General features: G+C 47.9%; 1 protein-coding gene across 1 annotated transcript; it reads left to right on the top strand.

The window, feature by feature from the left end:
- Positions 1 to 410: 410 nt before the first annotated feature.
- Positions 411 to 11,363, top strand: SLC25A48 (solute carrier family 25, member 48; the record flags this gene model as incomplete). The annotated part of the gene is made up of 7 exons (XM_010145031.1): positions 411 to 485; positions 1,361 to 1,404; positions 4,623 to 4,694; positions 5,297 to 5,549; positions 6,755 to 7,003; positions 8,124 to 8,257; positions 11,241 to 11,363. Coding segments are annotated over 7 exons (950 nt in total), but the record flags the coding sequence as incomplete, so codon positions are not given.
- Between the last annotated feature and the right edge of the window lie 8,302 nt (positions 11,364 to 19,665).

The raw sequence follows: 19,665 nt of genomic DNA, 5'->3' as shown, positions 1-19,665 counted from the left end.
CCAGGGCGAGCGGTGCCAGAGCCCCCCGGCATCGACCCGGGCTGCTGGGAGCGCTGACCGCAAACACCGGGGAACAGAGCAGAAAGACAAGGAAACCACAGCGATGCGGTGTGTTTTAGGGCACCGAGAGCTCCCACTGGGTCTGACAGCTGATAAGGTGCCCAGCTAAGCTGCCCCGCTCCCGGGACTGCAGAGGGGCAAGCGAGGCACCGCAGATCAGAGCTCTGCCCAGGCTCACAGCGGCTTCGGGAAAGGGGTGTGAGATGAGGTTAATAGGTTAACTGACTTCTAAAAAACCCAGAACCTCTGCCAAAAGGTTACGTGAGCAGCTGTATTGGGGATGGCTCCCGGAGGCTGTGCAGCAGGCGGGTGCTCCCTCTGCCCCGCTGACCCCTGTGCTGTTGCCGCAGTGGGACAGCATGTCTCGGGTGAACAGCCAGCAGTGCTCCGTGTTGGTGGCAGCGGCCAGTTTTCACACATAGACCGTAGGTGGGACCACAGGTTAAGGTCCAGGAGGAGAGGGGACATTCTACAATACGTTTTTGAGTGGTCATAATGTCCTTTCAGTCCTAATCCACTACAAGTGAGAAATTCATGTAGTCTCCAAAGGACTTCGTGACACTGGTTTGCACGGAGATGTACAGATGGGGAAGCAGCACAAATTACCCACCATCTCCACAGACACCCTAAAAACTGCCAGTGGTGTTTGCAACAAAACCATATCCTGGCCAAGGCACATGGATTGCTACATCCTCCCGGAGAAGGGGGAAACCAAGCTGTGCTCTGCCCTGCCATGGGATCTCCTGGCAGGGAGAGGTGTGAGTAAGTGGGCAGGATGATAAGGGGGAATGGATCAGTTTTTCCTGCATGGGAGTGTAGAGATTGGTACAGAGCAGGGTTCTCTTTATCTGAATCATCCCTGACAGGCATCTCTATAAACAGCAAAGGAAGGAGGTTCACAATTCCCATCACCAGTCAGAAATCACGCCCAAATATCCGCAGGGCATCTCCACCTGAGCTGGGGAAAGCATTTCTATGTGTTGAACCTGAATCTCACTGTTTTGAGGTTAAAACTTTGCATGAGCTTACAAGAGCGCAACAGGGGCTGTTCATGGACAGGACATACAAATAAAACACCTCTTCCTCTTGCTCAGATGCCTCTGAAATTGTGGAGTCCAGGAGAGTATTCAAGGAAAGATGTGCAAGTGTTTCTGCCCAGCTTTTACCTGTTGTCAGAGACAAGACATTGCACTGGGCCCAGTACAACTGTTCTATGGAGATCTCCTTCTCCCCCATTGCTCCATGTCCCGTCACAAAAACTTTTTCAATATTTTGTGTAATACTTTGCTTTCATTCTCAGGAACCGCCAGCGTGGTTGTGGGCCACCCCCTGGACACCATCAAGGTAAGACACTTTGAACCGTGCTCTCACCTCACCACCCAAAACTCCAGCGACAGGGAGGTGGCCTCTGCCTAGATGGAACCACCTAGATGGTGGTTCGAAAGATTTTCACTTCCCCCGTCACCCCAAGGGGAAATTTAGCCCAGGTAGAAATGCTGTCATAGACTTTCTTCAATGTTCGTTTTGAATGAGAAGCCAAAGGAACTGGCTGATATGTGCGAGTTCCTCCTGTGAGGATTAATGCTGAACATTAAACCTGGCCTTACTTCACATGTGGTTTTATTGAACTTTGCCACAGACAAGTATTCAAAGGCCAGTGGAGGAATTATATTTGTTTTGCTGCAGGCAAATTTTTATGTGTTTTTCTAGTGCTGGCAATGTTGGAAGGGCAGAGTGCTGAAATTTTACCCTAGGGCTATGAGATGCAATAATTACTACTCCTGCAAGACAATTGTTCCTCAGAGGGAAGGATTTAGAGATGTTAGAAGATATTTGTTCACATGATGCAGACAAGCCCATGCACACACCAGCACAGCCTGGCCCAACCCAGCTGACCATCCCTAGTGAGGCAGAGATACTGTTTTTGCAGAGTGCTGCGATAGGCATCTGGCCAGCTCTCCCTGCTTCAGCTGCTCTGACCATGTCCTGGACCAAACCTTCTTGCTGGCACCAGGAAGGGCTGTGAGATGTGGCCAACCCCAGGGCCAGTGGTCCTGTCTGCACCTTAGAGATCCTTGGAGGGTGATGGGGAGGAGGCAGCCTCCAGCGTGGCCCACACCACGTCCCTTCCCCAGCCATCGCAGCTTTGCACACAGCCACGTCTCCTGAGATGAGGAGATGACTTGCAACCCTGTCCTTTCTGAGCTGCTAAGGTGCTATCAGGCCCCATCGCTGTGCAATGATGGGTGCAGCACCCATGCGGGAGGAGCCGCAAGGCTGCCCATGCCATCCCAGCAACGGGCAGGGCCAGGGCACGGCCATCATGGGCAAGCTCTGCCCAGGGCTGCCAAGGCAATGCCCATCTCGGGCTGGCAGTCAGGGCATCATTGCTGGGTTTGAGGGAGTTTGGCAACAACGGCGGAAGGATCCTGCTGGGAAGCATTAAGTTTCTGGACGCCAAGAAAGAGCAAGCCCATCTTTCAGAGCTTATAAAGACAAGTGTCAGGCTGACCCCTCGGTGGCTCTTGGCTTTGGAGATGGCCTGGGAATACCAAACAGGCAGAGCTGTTACATTTCCAAACTCGCGGGAAGGGGAAAGGAGAGTTCTTACAAACTGAGCCAGCAAAGCGGCAGCTCAGCAGCATTCACAGCCTCCTGGGAATGGGGGGGTCCTTCCCCACCAGGAGGAGGAGGCAGGACTGCATGTACACTTGGGTGGGGTATGTGGCATCCACACCACGGTCCCCATCAAGCAGCAACCCCCTTCAGCTGGCCCCTTCCCAGCGTCGCAGCTTCCATCACACCCAAGCAGATGTTTTTTTCCACGGCCCTGCAAAACTCTAAATAGTTTTACATTAACTCACTTTCCATCCTCCACATTTCATTCATTTCACCAGAACTTTCTTCAGTTTCTGGGTGCACCCAAGAGCCCATTGCACTCATTAAAGCACAGGAGAAAGAAGAGGTTCCCTGAGGAGTATCCATACTGCAGTCAGCTCACAGAGGTGCCAGCGGGGATTTCAGCGCTGAGTGTTAACAGCTTAGCTAAAGGCCATGTGCGTGAGCAGCAGTTTGTGAGGACACCCAGTTGCCCTCAGTTACTCAAAAAATGTATTAACTTGAACCTCTGAATACCTGGTTACTGTGTAAAAGAAAAGAAAACAAGACCATGGAGGCAAAATGGAAAATGCACTGGTCTGTGCCCACAGCTCGAGCTTGTTTATAGGGGCTCAGTAAACATTCTGCTCCTGCTGCCGCCTTCTGCGTGGTCTCTGGCCAGGTGCTGAGTTGTGCTCAGTGCGGGCAGAGGCTGCACAGAGCAGCCCTGGGCTTTGGTCCCTCCCCTGGGCCAGGGTCCCACCACAGCACCCCACTGGCCAGCCCCTTGTAGGACTCTGGGCCAAACAATTGTACCATTCAACCTCCTATTTGCTGTCCAAAAGCTCTCCCGAGGCACAAACTTTGGAGGACACACACTTCTTTGTCCTTTAAATTCACAAACAGGTTTCTTGCTTCACCCTGGTGTGAGTCGGGTGAGGCAGGGACTGGGCACTGCCTCTCCAGGCTTCGTTTCATCATTCCTGTGAGCAGCAATGCTGATGGATATGATGAGAAATGCTGTCCCCGACACCTAAAAACATCCCAACCCCGGAGACATCACCAAAAGAGCATGTGAGAGAGTCTTCCCGTAAAAACCGAGCTCTGGCCTCAGCCAAGGTTAGCTGCTGAAGCCCCAGGTCCTGCAAAGCAAACAGCATTTCTGTTTCCTTGCACAGCTGCAAGGGCGCAAGGAAACCCCAAACGCACCCCTGGTTAGGATGTTTGTAGTGCAAACTTGTGAGCAGCTTGAGGGAAAGATGATCTAAATATCTGGGTGTATATATATTAATATGTAAGAAGGGGAAAGTATGTTGAATCGTACAGGCTTTGTCGTGACTTACACGCCATTTATTACAGCTGTTACAGGCATTTTTTGGAAGGTGTACAACCATTTCTTTCCAGAAAAAATCTCTCTTTGTTGGAAATGATGTAAAAGTGTATTTCTGAGTGAAGCATGGAGATTTTCTAAGATGGAGCTGAATTATTTTGGCTCTATTTAGTATTTCTATGTCTTAAAATCCACCCTGGATCAGAAGAGCCCTAGAAGCCTCCCAGGGAAGTTCTCCTCTCCATCCTTCAGCAATACATCCCACCGAGGGTCCCCAAACGGAGGAGACCACATCACTCTCCAATTTCCACACAACTCAGGACCTCGCCAATGGCAGCAGACTGCTGTGACGCTGGGCCGGGCCAGGGTCGCAGGCCCGGACTTGAGAACAATTTGACAGTCATCGATTCCAGATGCTGTGGAAAGCTCCGGACCTCTGAGGTCCCATTTAGCCCTGCTTCTGGCAAAGTTCAGGGAGGGTGGATGCATATAGATCTTATTTTATTGCTCTGTTCTCCTTGCAACTAAGGAAGGATTCTCTCTCAAAGCAAAGTACACGTTGTTTACGTAGAGTGAACTTTCGCTGGGCTGGAAGTGTGGGATTTCAGTCGCATTTTGTGAATGTATTTTGCAGACCCGTTTGCAAGCTGGACAAGGGTATGGAAATACACTCAACTGTGTTCTCACTGTGTACAGAAATGAGTCTGTAAGTACTTTATCTTGCTTAAAATGTGCTCATAGAAAAATGTAGATAGGTAATTAAATAAATACATAAAGCAACTACACAAGCTTGCTGTTCACACCAACTTATTAGAAGACTGATATAGTCGGTGCCCATGAGCCTGCAAATCCCTACAGCCTTCTCTTGGTTAACTGTTGAGGAACTCTCTTGGTTACTCCCGTAGGGAAAAGACAGATCCCTGGCATGGAGTGGTAAACGACACTGCCCATGTCTCCGCACGGGTCAGGGTGTTACATCAGAGTGGATCTTTTGCCCATACCTGCTATACCAAAGCTCTGCTGGAGGTATTTTGCTGACTTTGGTGATGCCAGGACAGAAGCCGGCCATAAGATGGATTTCACGTGGGTTCCTGTACTTTCAGCATATCCTGTATTCTGCACAAGCTTTAGAAGACTTTAGCAGTAGGAATTAATTTTCATTTCCTCAGTATGTGTGAACGGTTGCTTCCAGGAGGCATCTGCTACTTGGATTTGCTTGGATTTGCTTTTCTGGCCCGACGGACAAGTTCGGGTTTACGCTGCTCAGTCCTGTTCTCTTTGCTAACTCTTGCTCCCTCCCCTGGGTAGGTGGCCGGCTTCTTCAAAGGTATGTCCTTCCCGCTGGCCAGCATCGCTGTCTACAGCTCCGTAGTGTTCGGCGTCTTCAGCAACACGCAAAGGTTCCTCAGCCAGCTCCGCCACGGAGACCCATCTCACACGCCGGCACTCACCGATGTGGCTCTGGCCAGCATAGTGTCGGGGTTCGTCTCCGTGGGCATCGGCACTCCTGTGGAGCTGGTGAAGATAAGGCTACAGATGCAAATGCAGCCGTACATCGAAGGTAGGAGGCAAGAGTTTCTTCTTCCTTTTTCTGCTAGTTCTCGGGGTTTAGTGAGAGCTTTAGGACAGCTTTGCTTCAAGGCCCAGCTCTCTGCTGCCTTATCCACCACAACTGAGCTACAAATGTTCCCAGGATGGAGCTGCTCAGCTCAAGGGAAGGGGTTTTATCGGTTATATCGATCAGATCTCCGCTGACATTTCCAGCTCATCGGGGTCTATAGCAAACACAGGACCAGGTCTCCTCAGGACCATGAGCCGCAGGAGCCGCCTTCCCTACATGGCTGTGGGGCTGTGAGTCCCCAGGCTGTCAGGTCCCACCAGCAGCACCACAGCTGCCAGCGGTAACGCCAGCTCTCCACATCCTGCTGCACACTCTCAGTCCCACATACGTGTGCCCACAAATGCCTGTGTCCCACCGTCCTCTGTTCAAGAGCAAAAATTTCACATGTACGTTTGAAAACCACTGGCTTATTTGGGGCAGGGTTACCAGTAACCCAGGTGCAAGGTAGACTGGTCAGGAGGGCATGCTGGTGGGATAGCAGTGGGCAGCTGGAACCTCTCCAGAAGGTGCAGGCAGAAGGAACTGCTTCTGCTCAAGACAGCAGCTGAATTTCATCGGAGGTTGCCAGCACAGGAGCAAACCCCACCAGAGCACACGCGCAGCCAGAGGAAAAGAAGGCGCAGCTTCAGTGCTTGATTTCAGCAGTTCCCCACCTTTCTTGTGATTACAGTTGTGGTGTTTAACCGTGAAATATTGACATTTTTGTATTGCTTTGATAATACTATGTCCATTTTTAAAAGCCTCCAGGCAGCTTAACAACCTAATGCCCTTTCCAAAACCAACTTGGTCTATGCGGGAAGGGCCAGACCTTGCAGATGTCACGGCTTTCAAAGATGCAGCTTGGTACCAGATGTGGTTAAAATCCATGAAAATGGGTCACACAGCCTTCAACTCATTTGGAAATCTCCCTGGGTACATACCTCCCAGGAGGCATGCAATGCCTCGAAGAAAAATCTCTCCAGAATTGTCTTTTAAAATGGACCCAAGTCCTCTTCCTAAATCTTTTTTTCCGGACTATGTATTGATCCCAGCCAAAGAAAACGGATGGCAGTGATTTCTGTTTGATGGCGGTGGGCTTTTGAGGGGAGCTCTGTAGCAACATATCTATTGGTTATACATCTATAATGGTTGGTTTTTTTTTTCAGCAAACATTAAACTAAAGCCCACAGTTCCTGAATTTCCTGTGTACCGAGGCCCAATTCACTGCTTTAGGACAGTCCTGCAGAAAGAGGGGATACCAGGAGTATATCGAGGCGCAGGAGCGATGCTTCTAAGGGATATTCCTGGGTACTGCTTCTATTTCATCCCTTACACGTTATTCTGTGGCCGGATTACCCCTGACGGATGCATTTCCCCTAATCCCTCCTCTATCTGGCTGGCAGGGGGTGTAGCAGGTAAGCACCTTTTTTCCCCCCAACACTGGCTAAACAAGGATAGGAGGGTTCTGAGGGCTGATCAGGGCCCACCACATCCTCCTGGTCACCAGGGGAGGACATGGGGCTGAGTGACCTTCCCCGCCCCACAGCCAGGTCCCCTGGCACCACATTATCATTTTATGACTTTACAAACTTTACGGAAGTCGTGTTATCAAACCTTCACTGGGCTCAACATCAGTGAGAAGGAAAACAGCCAGCACCTTCATTGTGGATGTCTCACGGCAGCCTGCCTATCACACTGCCAGTGACCCACGGCAGCCAAGATGCCTCCAGAAGAGGACTTCAACCTGTTGGCTGTCCACCAGGAGGGTGTGCACCCTACCTGCACACAGCAGAAGCAGAGCTGACTGTTCCTGATCATCTTTTTTTTTTTTTCCTGTGTACACCTGCCAGTAAGACTGGCATGTGTGTGTCCCCGCTGCTTACATGTGTAAGGTCACCCCGACACCCACTCCCCATCTCTTGACCATTTCTAACTTGCAGAGCCCTACATGCAAGTCAACCCTCTCTGTTTCTCCTGCAAATAAACAGAGCCCTGGCCCATCTGGAGCTTTCTCTAGTATGCCCCAACACTCACATAGGTCCAGACCAACTCTTGTCAGTCCAACTGGGCTGTGATGGTGTATCTCAGCTGTGTGGAGTCTAGTCCTGGTCGCATGAGATGGACCTGCTTCTTATTTGCATTCACAGCTCAACCTTTGCTTTTCAACAGTATTACCAGAGGACTCCAGTTTTTCTGAAATCGCCCTAAGCAGCAGCTCCCTGCAGCTCAAGCTGTTCCCGTGGCATGTCCGTGCTCCACCAGACACATGGCAGAAGAAGTATTTGCATGCGGGGGAGCACCTTGGGGGCTGCCTGCATTTGATTACCAGCACAACCCCAAAATCTCAATGCTTCTTCTAGAAACAGGGAACTTTGCTCCCGGAAATATCGTTCCTAGGCCTGAGCAGGGTGAATGACCTGAAATGAAAATCCCGTTAATACGATGTGGTAGATGAGAGGTGAATTTTGAGTTTGCTGACCTGCAGCCGAGGAAATGTAGAGAAGAAATTGCTCAAGTACTTCTGCATTTTTCTAGGAGCCATTTCCTGGGTGATTGCGACTCCAATGGATGTTGTGAAAAGTCGACTTCAGGCAGATGGAGTTTATTTAAGCAAGTACAAAGGGACCCTTGACTGTATCTTGCAGAGCTACCAGAACGAGGGCTTAAAAGTAAGTGATATTTGAAGTAAAATCTGGGCATTAGGAATTTACTTTTCAACTGGGAAATTCAGTGGCTGCTACAAACCTATCTGCAGGGTTGAAGCAGCTAAAGCTGGTCACTGCTAAGTGATAATAATGACAGCAGGTAATTATAGCACAGATTCTTTCTAAATCATAACAGGGAGAGCAATAATGTGCCGAACAGCAATGAGAAAGCGAATGACTGGGGGTCGCAGCCTGCTGGTGGAATTAACTTCAAGTAACACTCCATGTCAGTGGATTTAATTGTGGATATGATTTGACTGATCACAAATCAGAGGCAGAAAATCTTGCCTCTGTGATTGCTCCTACAAAATGCAGTGGTCAAATGTTTCCCACTGACACTGAAGTCGATGGGAACTGGTTCCAGTGGGTCCACGCTGGCACACCTCTGGGTGCCCTGGGCAATGCTTTGCTGCTGTGTTTGGCACTGCCCACCCTCATCGTGCACCAAGACAGAGCTGACTGAAAACGTTCTTAAATCAGCATTGCTTTGGTTTCAAACGCGAGGAAGGGCTGTGTGCCAAACCCCCTTATCTCTTTCTGACTTTGTCTGCTAGTCTAATAAAAGCTGTTTGTTTTACCCGCAAACTTTGCCTCAGCTAAATGTGAGGGGCTGCAGCTTTACTGCATTGCCAATGTATGGTTACGAGAAGTGACTTCTTCTGACATCGAAATAAACCTGTATTTAAGTTGTCGTCAAAACATCATGGAAGCTCTTAAACCCAAAGTATTAATTCTCACGTTCTGAGTGAAAAGTAACAAGGTACAAAAAGAAAAATAACCTGCAAAATCCCACGTCAGCATGGTTTAAATATTTGCCAACATGCTGGTTGTCTCAGGAGCCTGCAGTCTGGTTTGTTTTTTGCTGTCAAGTGAAGAAAGTCACAGTCATATGAAGCACGAGCACCTGCAGAGATGCTGAAGATCCTGCTTGGACGGTCAGAGGAGGGTTGGGGTGTCCCAGGTTCTACGCAGGGTTCTGGCCCTTGGCACGCATTGTCACAGGAGAACTTAGGGTGGCTGAAAGGGGAATTCCCACATGTTTTTCCTTCTCTCCCCATCCTCATCCTCACCCCCTCCCCTCCTTGTCCTGCCTGAATAGTAAGAGCTAATTCCGGCACTTTGTTGTGTTTGGGGTCCGAGCTGCTTGCAGGTTTTCTACTATCACACTGGGCAGCCGGATCAAAGCCAGCAATAGGACTGAGTAATCATTGCTGATAAGATTGGATCCTTCTTTCATACGGAAGATCTTTTTATACATTAGGAGACACATAGCTGGGAAACCCCAGGTCTGGGTGTTTTCATTCTGGGACATTCAGCATTCGCAGTGCTGAGAATAATTGCCTGATGTACACAAAACCCCATAAATACAGCCCTCTTCCTTCTCCCTAGTCAGGTGGGTTCATCCTGATGAGAACAATTTATGCCTCTGCGCTTTTCGTCATAAATCTGCATTATTGTTTAACTTGGGTCTCTCGTGTTGCTTTATGGATTCTGCAAAAATCTGAATTTCCTTCCAGAAAGTTCTCTTCCCTAAGGAAATAAACCACCCCAATAAATCAAGTAATATCCTAAATATCCCGATACTGCAATTTCACATGGCAAACTCCATCCTAAACTCTGTGAACATGTTTTGTTTGTGACTCATTCAAGTCAGTGCCATGCACTGGATTTATTGGATAGAAGATACGGTCATGTTCAGCGAAGCTCAGTATTTCAGGGGAAATACTGGTTAGACACTTAAATCTACGGGTTTCTGGTCCTGGAGCTGAGACCTTCTTTACAGTCGCTGTGGGAGCTTTCCCTTTGTAAAGCCTGGAAAGGGGGTTGCTTTGCTGCTGTGACTTTTCATGTCTCTTCTGAACTTGTGATGTTTAGATTAGTGACCACCGTGATTAGCCTGGGTGGTTAACGGAGTCAACAGGCCAGCAGAGACACTCCCTGCGACCATCTCTTTGTAAACGGGCTCACCCCGGAGCGAGCGCTCTGTGCAAACCCTCGCACGTGCCAGGTGACACTGTGTGTAGTGAGGGGAGTTTCACAGGGAGACAAGCCAATGCCAGCAGCAAGGAGCAACAATGGCCCCTCTCCACTTTCCGGAAAGCACTTTAGTGTTCCAGCACTTAAAAGCAGCAGCGTCTTTCACTCTTGTGACAGCATCTTTTCAGAAATCTGTATCGAGCAGAATGAGGAAGCCTGGCTGTGGGTATTTATTATCTTAACGAAAGAAAGTGCTGGGATCCATAGGAGCACCAAAACTTGACCTTAGGAACCTGCATTTGAAAATACCTTACGGAGTAAGATATTAAACTGACTTACAGAGTAAGATATTAAACTGACTTACAGAGTAACTCTGGTCTTCTGTTAATTGAGAAATTCGCTCTATGCTCAGAGGTGAAACCTGCAGAACAGTCCATGTGGCACAGTGCCCACATCGGCTGGGCTGGCTCACAGCCACACTGCTCCCTCTCCGCTTCCCAAATGTCTTCTGCGCCCGTAGACCCAGCCCTGTGAGTGAGGGCATCTGCTGCATGAAAGCAACAGCCTTCTCGTACCCCGGGGTTTGCGTGATCCCCGCATGCTTATGTGTGCAAAGGGAAGAAGGGACTGCAGCTTGGTGGGACAATACTGGTAGAGGGTTTAGGTTTGTCACTTTCTGCTCTACACTAGTGGCATGGGCCATTTTTTTATCCTTTAGCTCCTGTAGGTCTTGCTGGCAGACGCAGATGGGGGTCCACAGGGGAGCACAATGATACCAACCCAGTGACTTTTGCCTTTGTGTTTCCGTTCTCCAGCTCAGACCTCATCAAAGACCAGTAGTGAGAGCGTATCTTCTGAGCAAGATTTGATTCTTCAGAATCCCACCATGACTTTATTCAATGTTTTCTTCTTCTTCTTCTTATAATAGCCAGTATATTCCTATGCTCTAACTTTTCTCCATCCCCAACAGGTCTTTTTTAGGGGCATCACGGTCAATGCAGTGCGAGGATTCCCAACGAGTTCAGCCATGTTTCTTGGCTATGAACTTTCCCTCAAAGCAATGAAAAGAGACCAAACTGAGACCAATCCTTAACTTTCAGGTCAGCGCATAAAGACCCTCTAGCTTTATTAAAATTGGAGAACTAATCTTGGAATCAAATGGAGCTGCAATTGTATAGTGCCTCTGAAAGTCAGAGAACTTACACCTGAAGAGTCAAACACTTTTCAAATTTAGGTCTGTGGGACTTGGAGCAGAAAATAATGTGCTGATGGATTTTGGTTTCATTCCAGATCTCCTGGAATATCACTGCAATCTGTTCTCATTGTTGTGATTGGTTTGATTAGTATGAATCAGAAAAGAAAATCTGAAAGGAGAATATTCTCTATCACAAGTTTTGAAATATTATTCTCACTAATGTCCCTGCACAGTACCCCTTCCTCCCTTGATCCATCCCCAAAGACCTGAAATCAAGCCCTTTCAAAGTGTCTTGACTATCAACTCACAGTTTTACTCTCTCTCTCATAAACCAAGGGTTGTCTGAAGGAGAAGCACTAAAAATACCTAATTAAATACATTTTTTTAGCAGTTAAATACTCAAGAATATTCCTGGCTGTCTATGCTGTTTTCTGCAGCACTTCATAAACTTCCTTCTTTCTTATTTCAAAAGTGTTGCCAAGAAGACCTGGAAGTCTCTGTCTTTCCTGAGCCAAATCAGCAGGGTTGTGTTGGTGAGGGTTCAGCTGCTCTGACCGAAGACCGTGTCCTGCACCTACAGCATCTGCTTTATCTTCTGCCATGGAATTAGTCCCTGGAGGACGCTGAAAACTGCACCAGCTCAATCAAATCCAAAGACTTTTTCGTATAAAATCTTTCACTCTGTTGTCTAAGAAGATCTTAATAATTCCCATGGTGGTGTTGGGCTTTTTCACTGATGTCATTTTTCCTATCGAGAGAAAACTTTCCATACCCACACAAGTGACATATACCCAAACCCAGCCCACGCAACATCAGCTGAGGGAGTGTCTTTTGTACAACGCTGCAGATAATACTCATCTTTTTTGTGGACAAGGAAAGGAGGAGGTGTGGTGGGTGCGCAGGTGTTTTCTGTGTAGGAAGGTCTGGATTCCCACCAAACCCCCGCTTGCTTTCAGGATCAAAGAAATGGATGACTCCACCTCTATGAACAGATAGTCGTGCTATGCATCACAGAACTCTCCGGTTCGCTACAATTCAACATGTTACCATGAAAAAATGTGAAGGGCTTCAACAGCTTCAGTTCGTTATCCAAGGTATAAATTAAATTGGGAAACAGGAGGATGTTCGATTCAGAGACTAACCTGCTCGTTTTCTTCAGAAAACAATAAAACAAGTCTGCATTTCATACAGGTGGCTGCTTGTTAATTTACCTAACTCCAGGGATCTGCTAGAAGTATCTCGTCAGACCTCCGGATCTCCCTGACATGACAGTCCAGCTTGCCAACCGCCAAATCCCGCAGACATCACTTTGCAGCCTTGAGAGACCTCAAGGATGTTTCTTTAAGGGATGCAGAGTTCATCACAAACTAGTCTCTAAAGTACACGGCCCAGCTTCAGATCTCCAGCTCTTTGCTGCAATCCCACTGAGACAACTGGGACAGACCCAGCTCTCTCTTTGGCCTACCTCAGCCTTTCAATTATTCCAAGACCTTTTACATCACAGTTATTTCTGTCTAATGCCGTTAAATACTTCCATGCTTTATTTTCTAAGCATGGAGTTCCTGATGCCAAAACCCAAGAAGTACCAGCTCTGCTGGACAAGAGTGTTCTGGTGACACTGGCAGGAGAAGCTGAGGGGTAATGGCTTCGCATGCAGAGGGATGTGCAGCATGGGGGAACAGCCTGGGACAACACTGTCCTCTGAGAAATGGATGGGTCACCCCACCTTCCCCTGGAGAAGAAAAGCTGCGGGGAAAAAGCCCAGCAATGGCAGTTTTAGCAGATGCTATCAGTAAAGGTTTCTGAAGACAACCCGCAGCAGCCGTCCAGCTTTCCTCCATGAAAGGAGGAGAAGGAAAGAGAAACTCCTACATCCTCTTCCCTGGATGAATGGAGGAATTGGTGACAAGACGGGAAGACCTCAGTGGAAAGTCCCTAAAAACTTGGGTCTGGAGCAGTACTCAGAAATGGGGTCCCCAGCCTTGGGCTCCTCCTTCACTGGGACCTGAATTAAAGAACAGATGTGTGGCTTCCCCAAAAGTGGCCTTAAAAAGTGGCAGAAACAGCTGCTGTTGCTTCATCTCAGGACTTGCTGGCAAGGAGGCTCACAGTGCCTTTGAGCTTGGTGAGAACACAGAAACTGGTTTTGATAAACAATACAGATATAATTGATGAGCCTTCACACAAATATTTGTTGCTGGCTGCATTCAAAGATTCATTCTTTCCATGTTACCTGTTTCAATGTATATATGTAAAACATGTTTTTTTAATCATATGGCTCTAGAGATAACACTTGGGGAGACTGTTTTTCCAGTGCAAATAAATAGTGTTGCTTATCTGCCTGCACTATGTAAAATGAACCATTAATTAATTACACTGATGAGGTTTGCCACGAGCTGTGTATCGGAATGATCCTGCCCTCACGGTGCTCAGGTTCAGTCTGCTCAGTGTGCCCCGGGTGTAAAGCCCTGAGACCCATGTTGGAACTGCACGGTGATGTTTATTCCTGATCTTCTTTATCCGATTCAACTAGTTTTGAGACGGATGCCCAGGATCTACTCAGACAAAACTCTGGACACCCAGAAGGAGCTGTCAGGGAGAGCTGAGGACTGCCCACTATGGAACAGGAGCAGATGGCTGGAAGTTTTTAATATAAAAACATAAAACTAAGTGGGGCGCGAATAAAAAGCTTTGGCCACATGATGGCATCCTCGTCCGTGCGCTGCTCGCTGGAGCTGCCAGAGTCCATCTCCTTCTGTCTTGCTCCATTCAACCCCGAGCCCAGGCTTGGTGCCAGACCAGCACACGGCCCCTTCCCAACAGGCAGCCCCAAACTGGGCAGCGTTCAGGTGATCTTGGGGTGACCCTGCCCTTCCAATGGTTCTCTTAGTCCAGCAGTGCAGGAGGCAAGCCCTGGACGCTCTGGTTAATCAGTGTATCGCCCGTCAGCATTCACAGACAGACCATGAGTGAGGCAAAGCCACACTGGGCTGGAGCACACAGGTTCTGACAGGGGTGCTGGCTGGGGCTGAAGCTGGCTCAGCACTTTGTGGTCTGGTGGTACCCACCGCTGTGATTGATTGCAGCAGATCCCTGCATGCAGAGCCCGATAAACGATTTATTCTTGCTTTTGAAGTAGTGGCTACTGTGTCTCTGAGGAAAGAGATCCAGTGGTGGGGCTGGGTGACACCACAGGGGATCAGTCCCATGTCACAAAGATGAGGGATGGCAATTACAATTTATGCACACAGAGACTTGACAGGTCTGCATCTTGTGAATGATTTTCTTTATATAAAACGTGTTAATTTTTAGAGATCATATCAATATCATTATCCATGGAGACACATTAGGATCTCTAAAGAATCCTCTCTGGGCATCTGGTGATGGGTGTTTCAAACAGTGCCTTGTCCAGAAGGCAAACAGCCAGACATGGAGCTGATTCAAATCCCTTGTATGGGGCACCAAGGGCATATGTTGGTGATTTTGTCCCTGATTTACACAAAAGAAAAATCCCCCGTGTCAGTGGAATTCAGGATACGGACCTGCTCCTCCGTCAGTGCTGTGGCTATCGGGATCTGCTGTCAGCAGCACATTCCCCAGCACCATGCACGCTGGAGTGGGAGAAACCATCTGCTTGATAGCTGGTTCTCAGATGCTCACAGAGCCCCACATTTGTAAGATGAATGCAGTAAATCCTGAAATTGGTAAAAAATGAGAGGGGAGACCAAAAGGACCAGGGATACCTACTTCTGTGCTTTTCTTGCCTGGAATATGAATTGCCTGGAATACTCAGACCTGTCATGTCTCAAATAAGTCTGTAATTGCCCAACTTTCATGTTGCTGGTGGTGTTCCAGCTCTTACAACACCCCGTGTTACTTAATGAGATGCTGGCTGTGTGGCTGCTTTTCCTGATCCATATACTATGCAGTGCTATGGAAGGGAAAAACAATATCAGCAGCTTATTTCTCCATTTGAAAAAAAAAAAAACCAAACCAAAAAGAAGAAAGAGGAGCCAATTTCCCAGTGGAAAGCTGTTTATCTGGGAAACAGCCCTGACCTGGAGGAAGGACTGGGAGAAGCTTTGTGATGCCCACAAGGTGTGAGGTGGGAGCAGGCTGGGGCTGTCCTCTGGTCAGAGGGCAAGAAGGGAGCCACTTCACCTCCCTGTTTCTCCATGCCCGCTGCTGCTGGGCACCTGTAATGTCCTTGAGTCCTTCTCCCAGGCAGGGTGCTGCTGCTAGCCCATGCAGGAGCTCACCCCAGTGATTTTACCGCCTGCCTGTGATGGCTTCAAGCCAGGCTGAGATTTTCTCACAACTCAGGAGTCCCTGCCTGGCACGTCCACACCTCGGGGGAAGGTGAGATCATAGTCCCCATCTAGGTTTCTCTTTTTCTGTTGTACTCTGAGACAGCGGAGGAGGTGACGTCTTTGCAGGCATTCAGATATATATCTCTTGAAGTTCTTTGATTTGTCGTAGAGGTTGTTAGAGATTCCTCTCCTAGACACTGCATTCATGTAAGCCAAGAAGGCCAATGCCTGTCTTGTGCCCGTGAAGAAAAAAGTAAAGTGTAGAGTCATAAGAAATGGTGAGATTCAAGGAGTCAAGTGAGCAGAAGTTCAAGCTGCTAAATTGAAGACAAACTGCACAAGAACAGCTTCCTTTCTCTAAAGCCACCTTCTTCCTATATATGGTCCTACGGTGATGCATAGACTGATCACTGCCTACTTAGATAAGGAGTTGTAAGTATCCTTCCAGAGACAGGCTCCAAAGGGAACCAAGCCATGCAGTGAGCGGAGATTTAAGTAGCTACACTGATTTTCAAAGCACTTTCCCTAAACTGTAGACCCTGCGACAGCTCCAGAATCAGACACCAGAGGAACAACCAAGCTGTTAGGAGCCATACACACAGCAGAAGGAGAGAAACTTTTTAAGGGGGACTCAGAAGTCACATATGATGTTTCACTATGAGATATAAAATGCTAGATACACCAAGAAATCCTTTCTTAGTATAAGTGAAATACTGAGGCTACTGTACCGCAGAACACCAAATCTCTGAAAAAGGTGTGAAGGTCCTCTTGAGCGATAGAGAACCCTGAATCACAAGGAGAAACATTTGGAGAAATAAGAAGCTGGCAACTGGGGAAGCCATGCTGCCAACTCCCGGCTCTTCAAGACTGGCACCTACACGGCCTCGCCTGCTGTTAGAGCACCCGCACTTCCATAGTTCTTCATGACTTGGACCGGCTCATGGTCTATTCCCCAATGTTTCAAAACATTTTAGCACTACCGTAGCCTACTTTACAGACAGCATAGGAAACGCTGCCAGCTCTTCTGGAAGAGGGCCAGCCTATTCGTACTCATGCAGTGAGGTGTGAACCAATATCCGCGCTTATTTCGCTATTAAATTGTGATCGCTGTGTTTCAATCAAGCAGTCTCCGGGTGGTTTTTCAATGCTTCCAGCACGAACAGGGTCTGGCTGGAGAAGGGCTCTAACGCAGCCACGGCGTGAATGCCTTGCGCTGGCTGGCTGTCCTGCATCTTCAACCTTCCCCTGCATGCTGCGCTGAGAGGGAAATCCAGCACCCAGGGTCGTCTCCCAGTGGGACAAGCAAGGAAGGGTGAGTGGATTTCTGATCTGAGAGCTCTGCAATGTTTCTCTTTCCCGATGTGAAAGGGTCAGGCCCACTAAAGAGGACACTGAAGTGAGAGCAATGACATCAGGAAAACCTTAAAATACAAGAGAACTGGTGACCTTTGTGGACAATTCCTGCTTTCTTCTGCTTACTTCTGGAGACTGCTGGTTGTGAGATGCACTTGCAATACATGCAATGCCCAGCACAGCTGGCATGTTGCTGCCACGGCTTTTTGCTTTTAGGCGCCTCTTGCTAAATAGCATTGCAACAGGGAAAGCTTGGCTCCTCTGCTAGAAACCCAGGGAAGCCCCGGTGATGGTACTATTGCATGAAATGTGGCTCTGAAGGTCCCTTTCAGGTGTTCCCCCCACACCTCAGAGCTCCTGAGCACCACTGGTTTTGGGTAGTTAGTTTAAATGGTTTCAAATCAATTAAAACTCCTCTGAAAGTAACGAGAGCTCCGTTACCTCCAGAAGATAACGGGAGTGCTGAGGACCTGCTGTGCTCCATCAGCTAGGACAGAGCAGAGCGTGCGGCTATCAGGATGTGCCACTGCCCACTTGAAGCTGGTGCGTGAAAGGTTCCCTGAGCTCCGCTGGATTTTACACCTTTGTGTCATAGGCAATCTTGCTATTATTGTGCTATGGTTTACCCTTTTGTGGAGGAATCAGAATGACCCTTGTTTCCTTTCTTTCTGCACTAGCATATGTCATCTTTGTTTAAAAGAAAGGGAAAAAAAATTACTCCAAGCCACCTTATCTCTGGAAAATAAAACTATCAATAGCATCTCTTCATTTGTGGTCTTACATCTTGAAGAATCAGTGTACACAGCAAACGTAAAACAAGCTGCTGTGTTATCTCGGTGCTTTTCTTCTACAGGGAATCTTTTTTTCATACATTAAAAAACCCCCAAACTGTACAGAAACACTACATCAGAACTCAGAAGACCTGGAGGTTTATGCTACCCAGGTTAAAATACTGAGGCAGAAATTGTGTGTTTGTGCAGCATTTTCGGGCAATCAACCTATCATCAAAATAGGTGTGTTAGAAGAGAATATAACCCCCGAGTATTTACAAATAAACCCCAAATGTACTGGACGTTAGATGAGGAGTTTGAAAGGAGACAGAGAGTTTCGTGTGTTGACCCTTTCCAAATATCTGCTCTGGGCTGGAATCTTACAGTCCTGTCACTCGAAGCTGTGGTGCTGAACCAGGCCCTGCAGCCAATGTGCTGTCCTGGTGCTGGCAGTACCCCTGGCTGACCGGGCTCCTTGCCCCCTCCTTCCTCTGCTCACTCTCTGCATCCTTTAGTGTGCAGGGATGTGACATGACGTCTGGGAATATACCATCTGCTAATGCACGGTCGTCTCCAGGCTGATCACAGCGAGTTTCCCCGCTCAGGTTTCCCAGTGGCAATGGAGCGGCTGTTCCATGGGCTAATGCAGCCACTACATTTGACATATGAAAAATCTTGGGGTTTAGTTCTGATATTTCCAGCCAGAAAGCTTAAAAACTTAAAAGGAAGAAACAGCTTCAGAAAGACCAGACGTAGCCTTGGTGGGTCCCCACTTTGACCACTGACCTTTTGAGGTTTGTGGGTTTGCGACCTCAGAGGGAAGTGGACTCAGAGTCACCTTCCTGCCTACTGCCATTCGGCTCCTGAGTTTATTACGAATTTGTTTCAGGTGTTTTTGGTGGTTGTAAAAGCTCTGTTTCCTCTCTACATTTTGACCTGTGTTGCTGAAAGAGAGGTTAAGGAACAGAGGGAGATCACGTACCTAGATATGAGAACAAAAAATAAGCTGCTGAACATATTTAACACACAAATGAGAGCATATTTCTGGAAATATGTTGCTGCAGCTGATAATCAAAATGACATCTTTCAAAATATCAAAACTAAAGGTTTAAAGATTATATAAAAAGGCAAATATTAATGTCCACAGCCTTTGGATCAGCCTCTAAATGCCAGAATAGAGCCTAAACTCTCCAAAGAGAAGCTGTAACCGGTGCCAGTCGCGTCTGTGCCCAGTTCTCTGCTGCTCTACCCAATACATGGGAAGTTCTTCCCCTGCCAGTTTGAATTCTGGTGTTTTCTGCTTCACTGTAAAACTGAATACAGCTTCTCTGGAACAGTAACAGCATGAGACAGATCTCACTAAGCAGTCAAATAGAAATAAAATATGTGGAGTTAGCACTGGCACCGCTGGCAGGTAGAGCCTGTGAGGAGTTGCTGCAGGCTCAGGGAGCAGCACAGGAAAAAAATGGGATTTCTAATGAAGATATTTTCCTTAAAAACAAGAAGCAGTAGAAACTCCTGGCTGTCCTGAAGAGCCTCTTGCCCCTCTCTCTTCATGGCTTGTTACCATATTCCTTGCACAACCTTAGCTAAATCAAAGATGCTTGTGAATTCTTTCCTTTAAAAAACAGGTAGAATCATTTTTCCAGCCATCTGAGAAACTGAGTGTCCCACAAATACTACACACTGTTTATTTCCCTCAGAGGTTTATGCTTCTAGCTCTTTCTATGGGGCTTTACTGGCTGGAGAAAGAGAGGGCAGCATGCC

The sequence above is a fragment of the Buceros rhinoceros genome, unplaced genomic scaffold, assembly GCF_000710305.1.
Source record: "Buceros rhinoceros silvestris isolate BGI_N320 unplaced genomic scaffold, ASM71030v1 scaffold17441, whole genome shotgun sequence".
Lineage (NCBI taxonomy): Eukaryota > Metazoa > Chordata > Aves > Bucerotiformes > Bucerotidae > Buceros > Buceros rhinoceros.
Note: the sequence above shows the minus strand (reverse complement) of the source record. Positions and strands in the feature narration are given on the sequence as shown.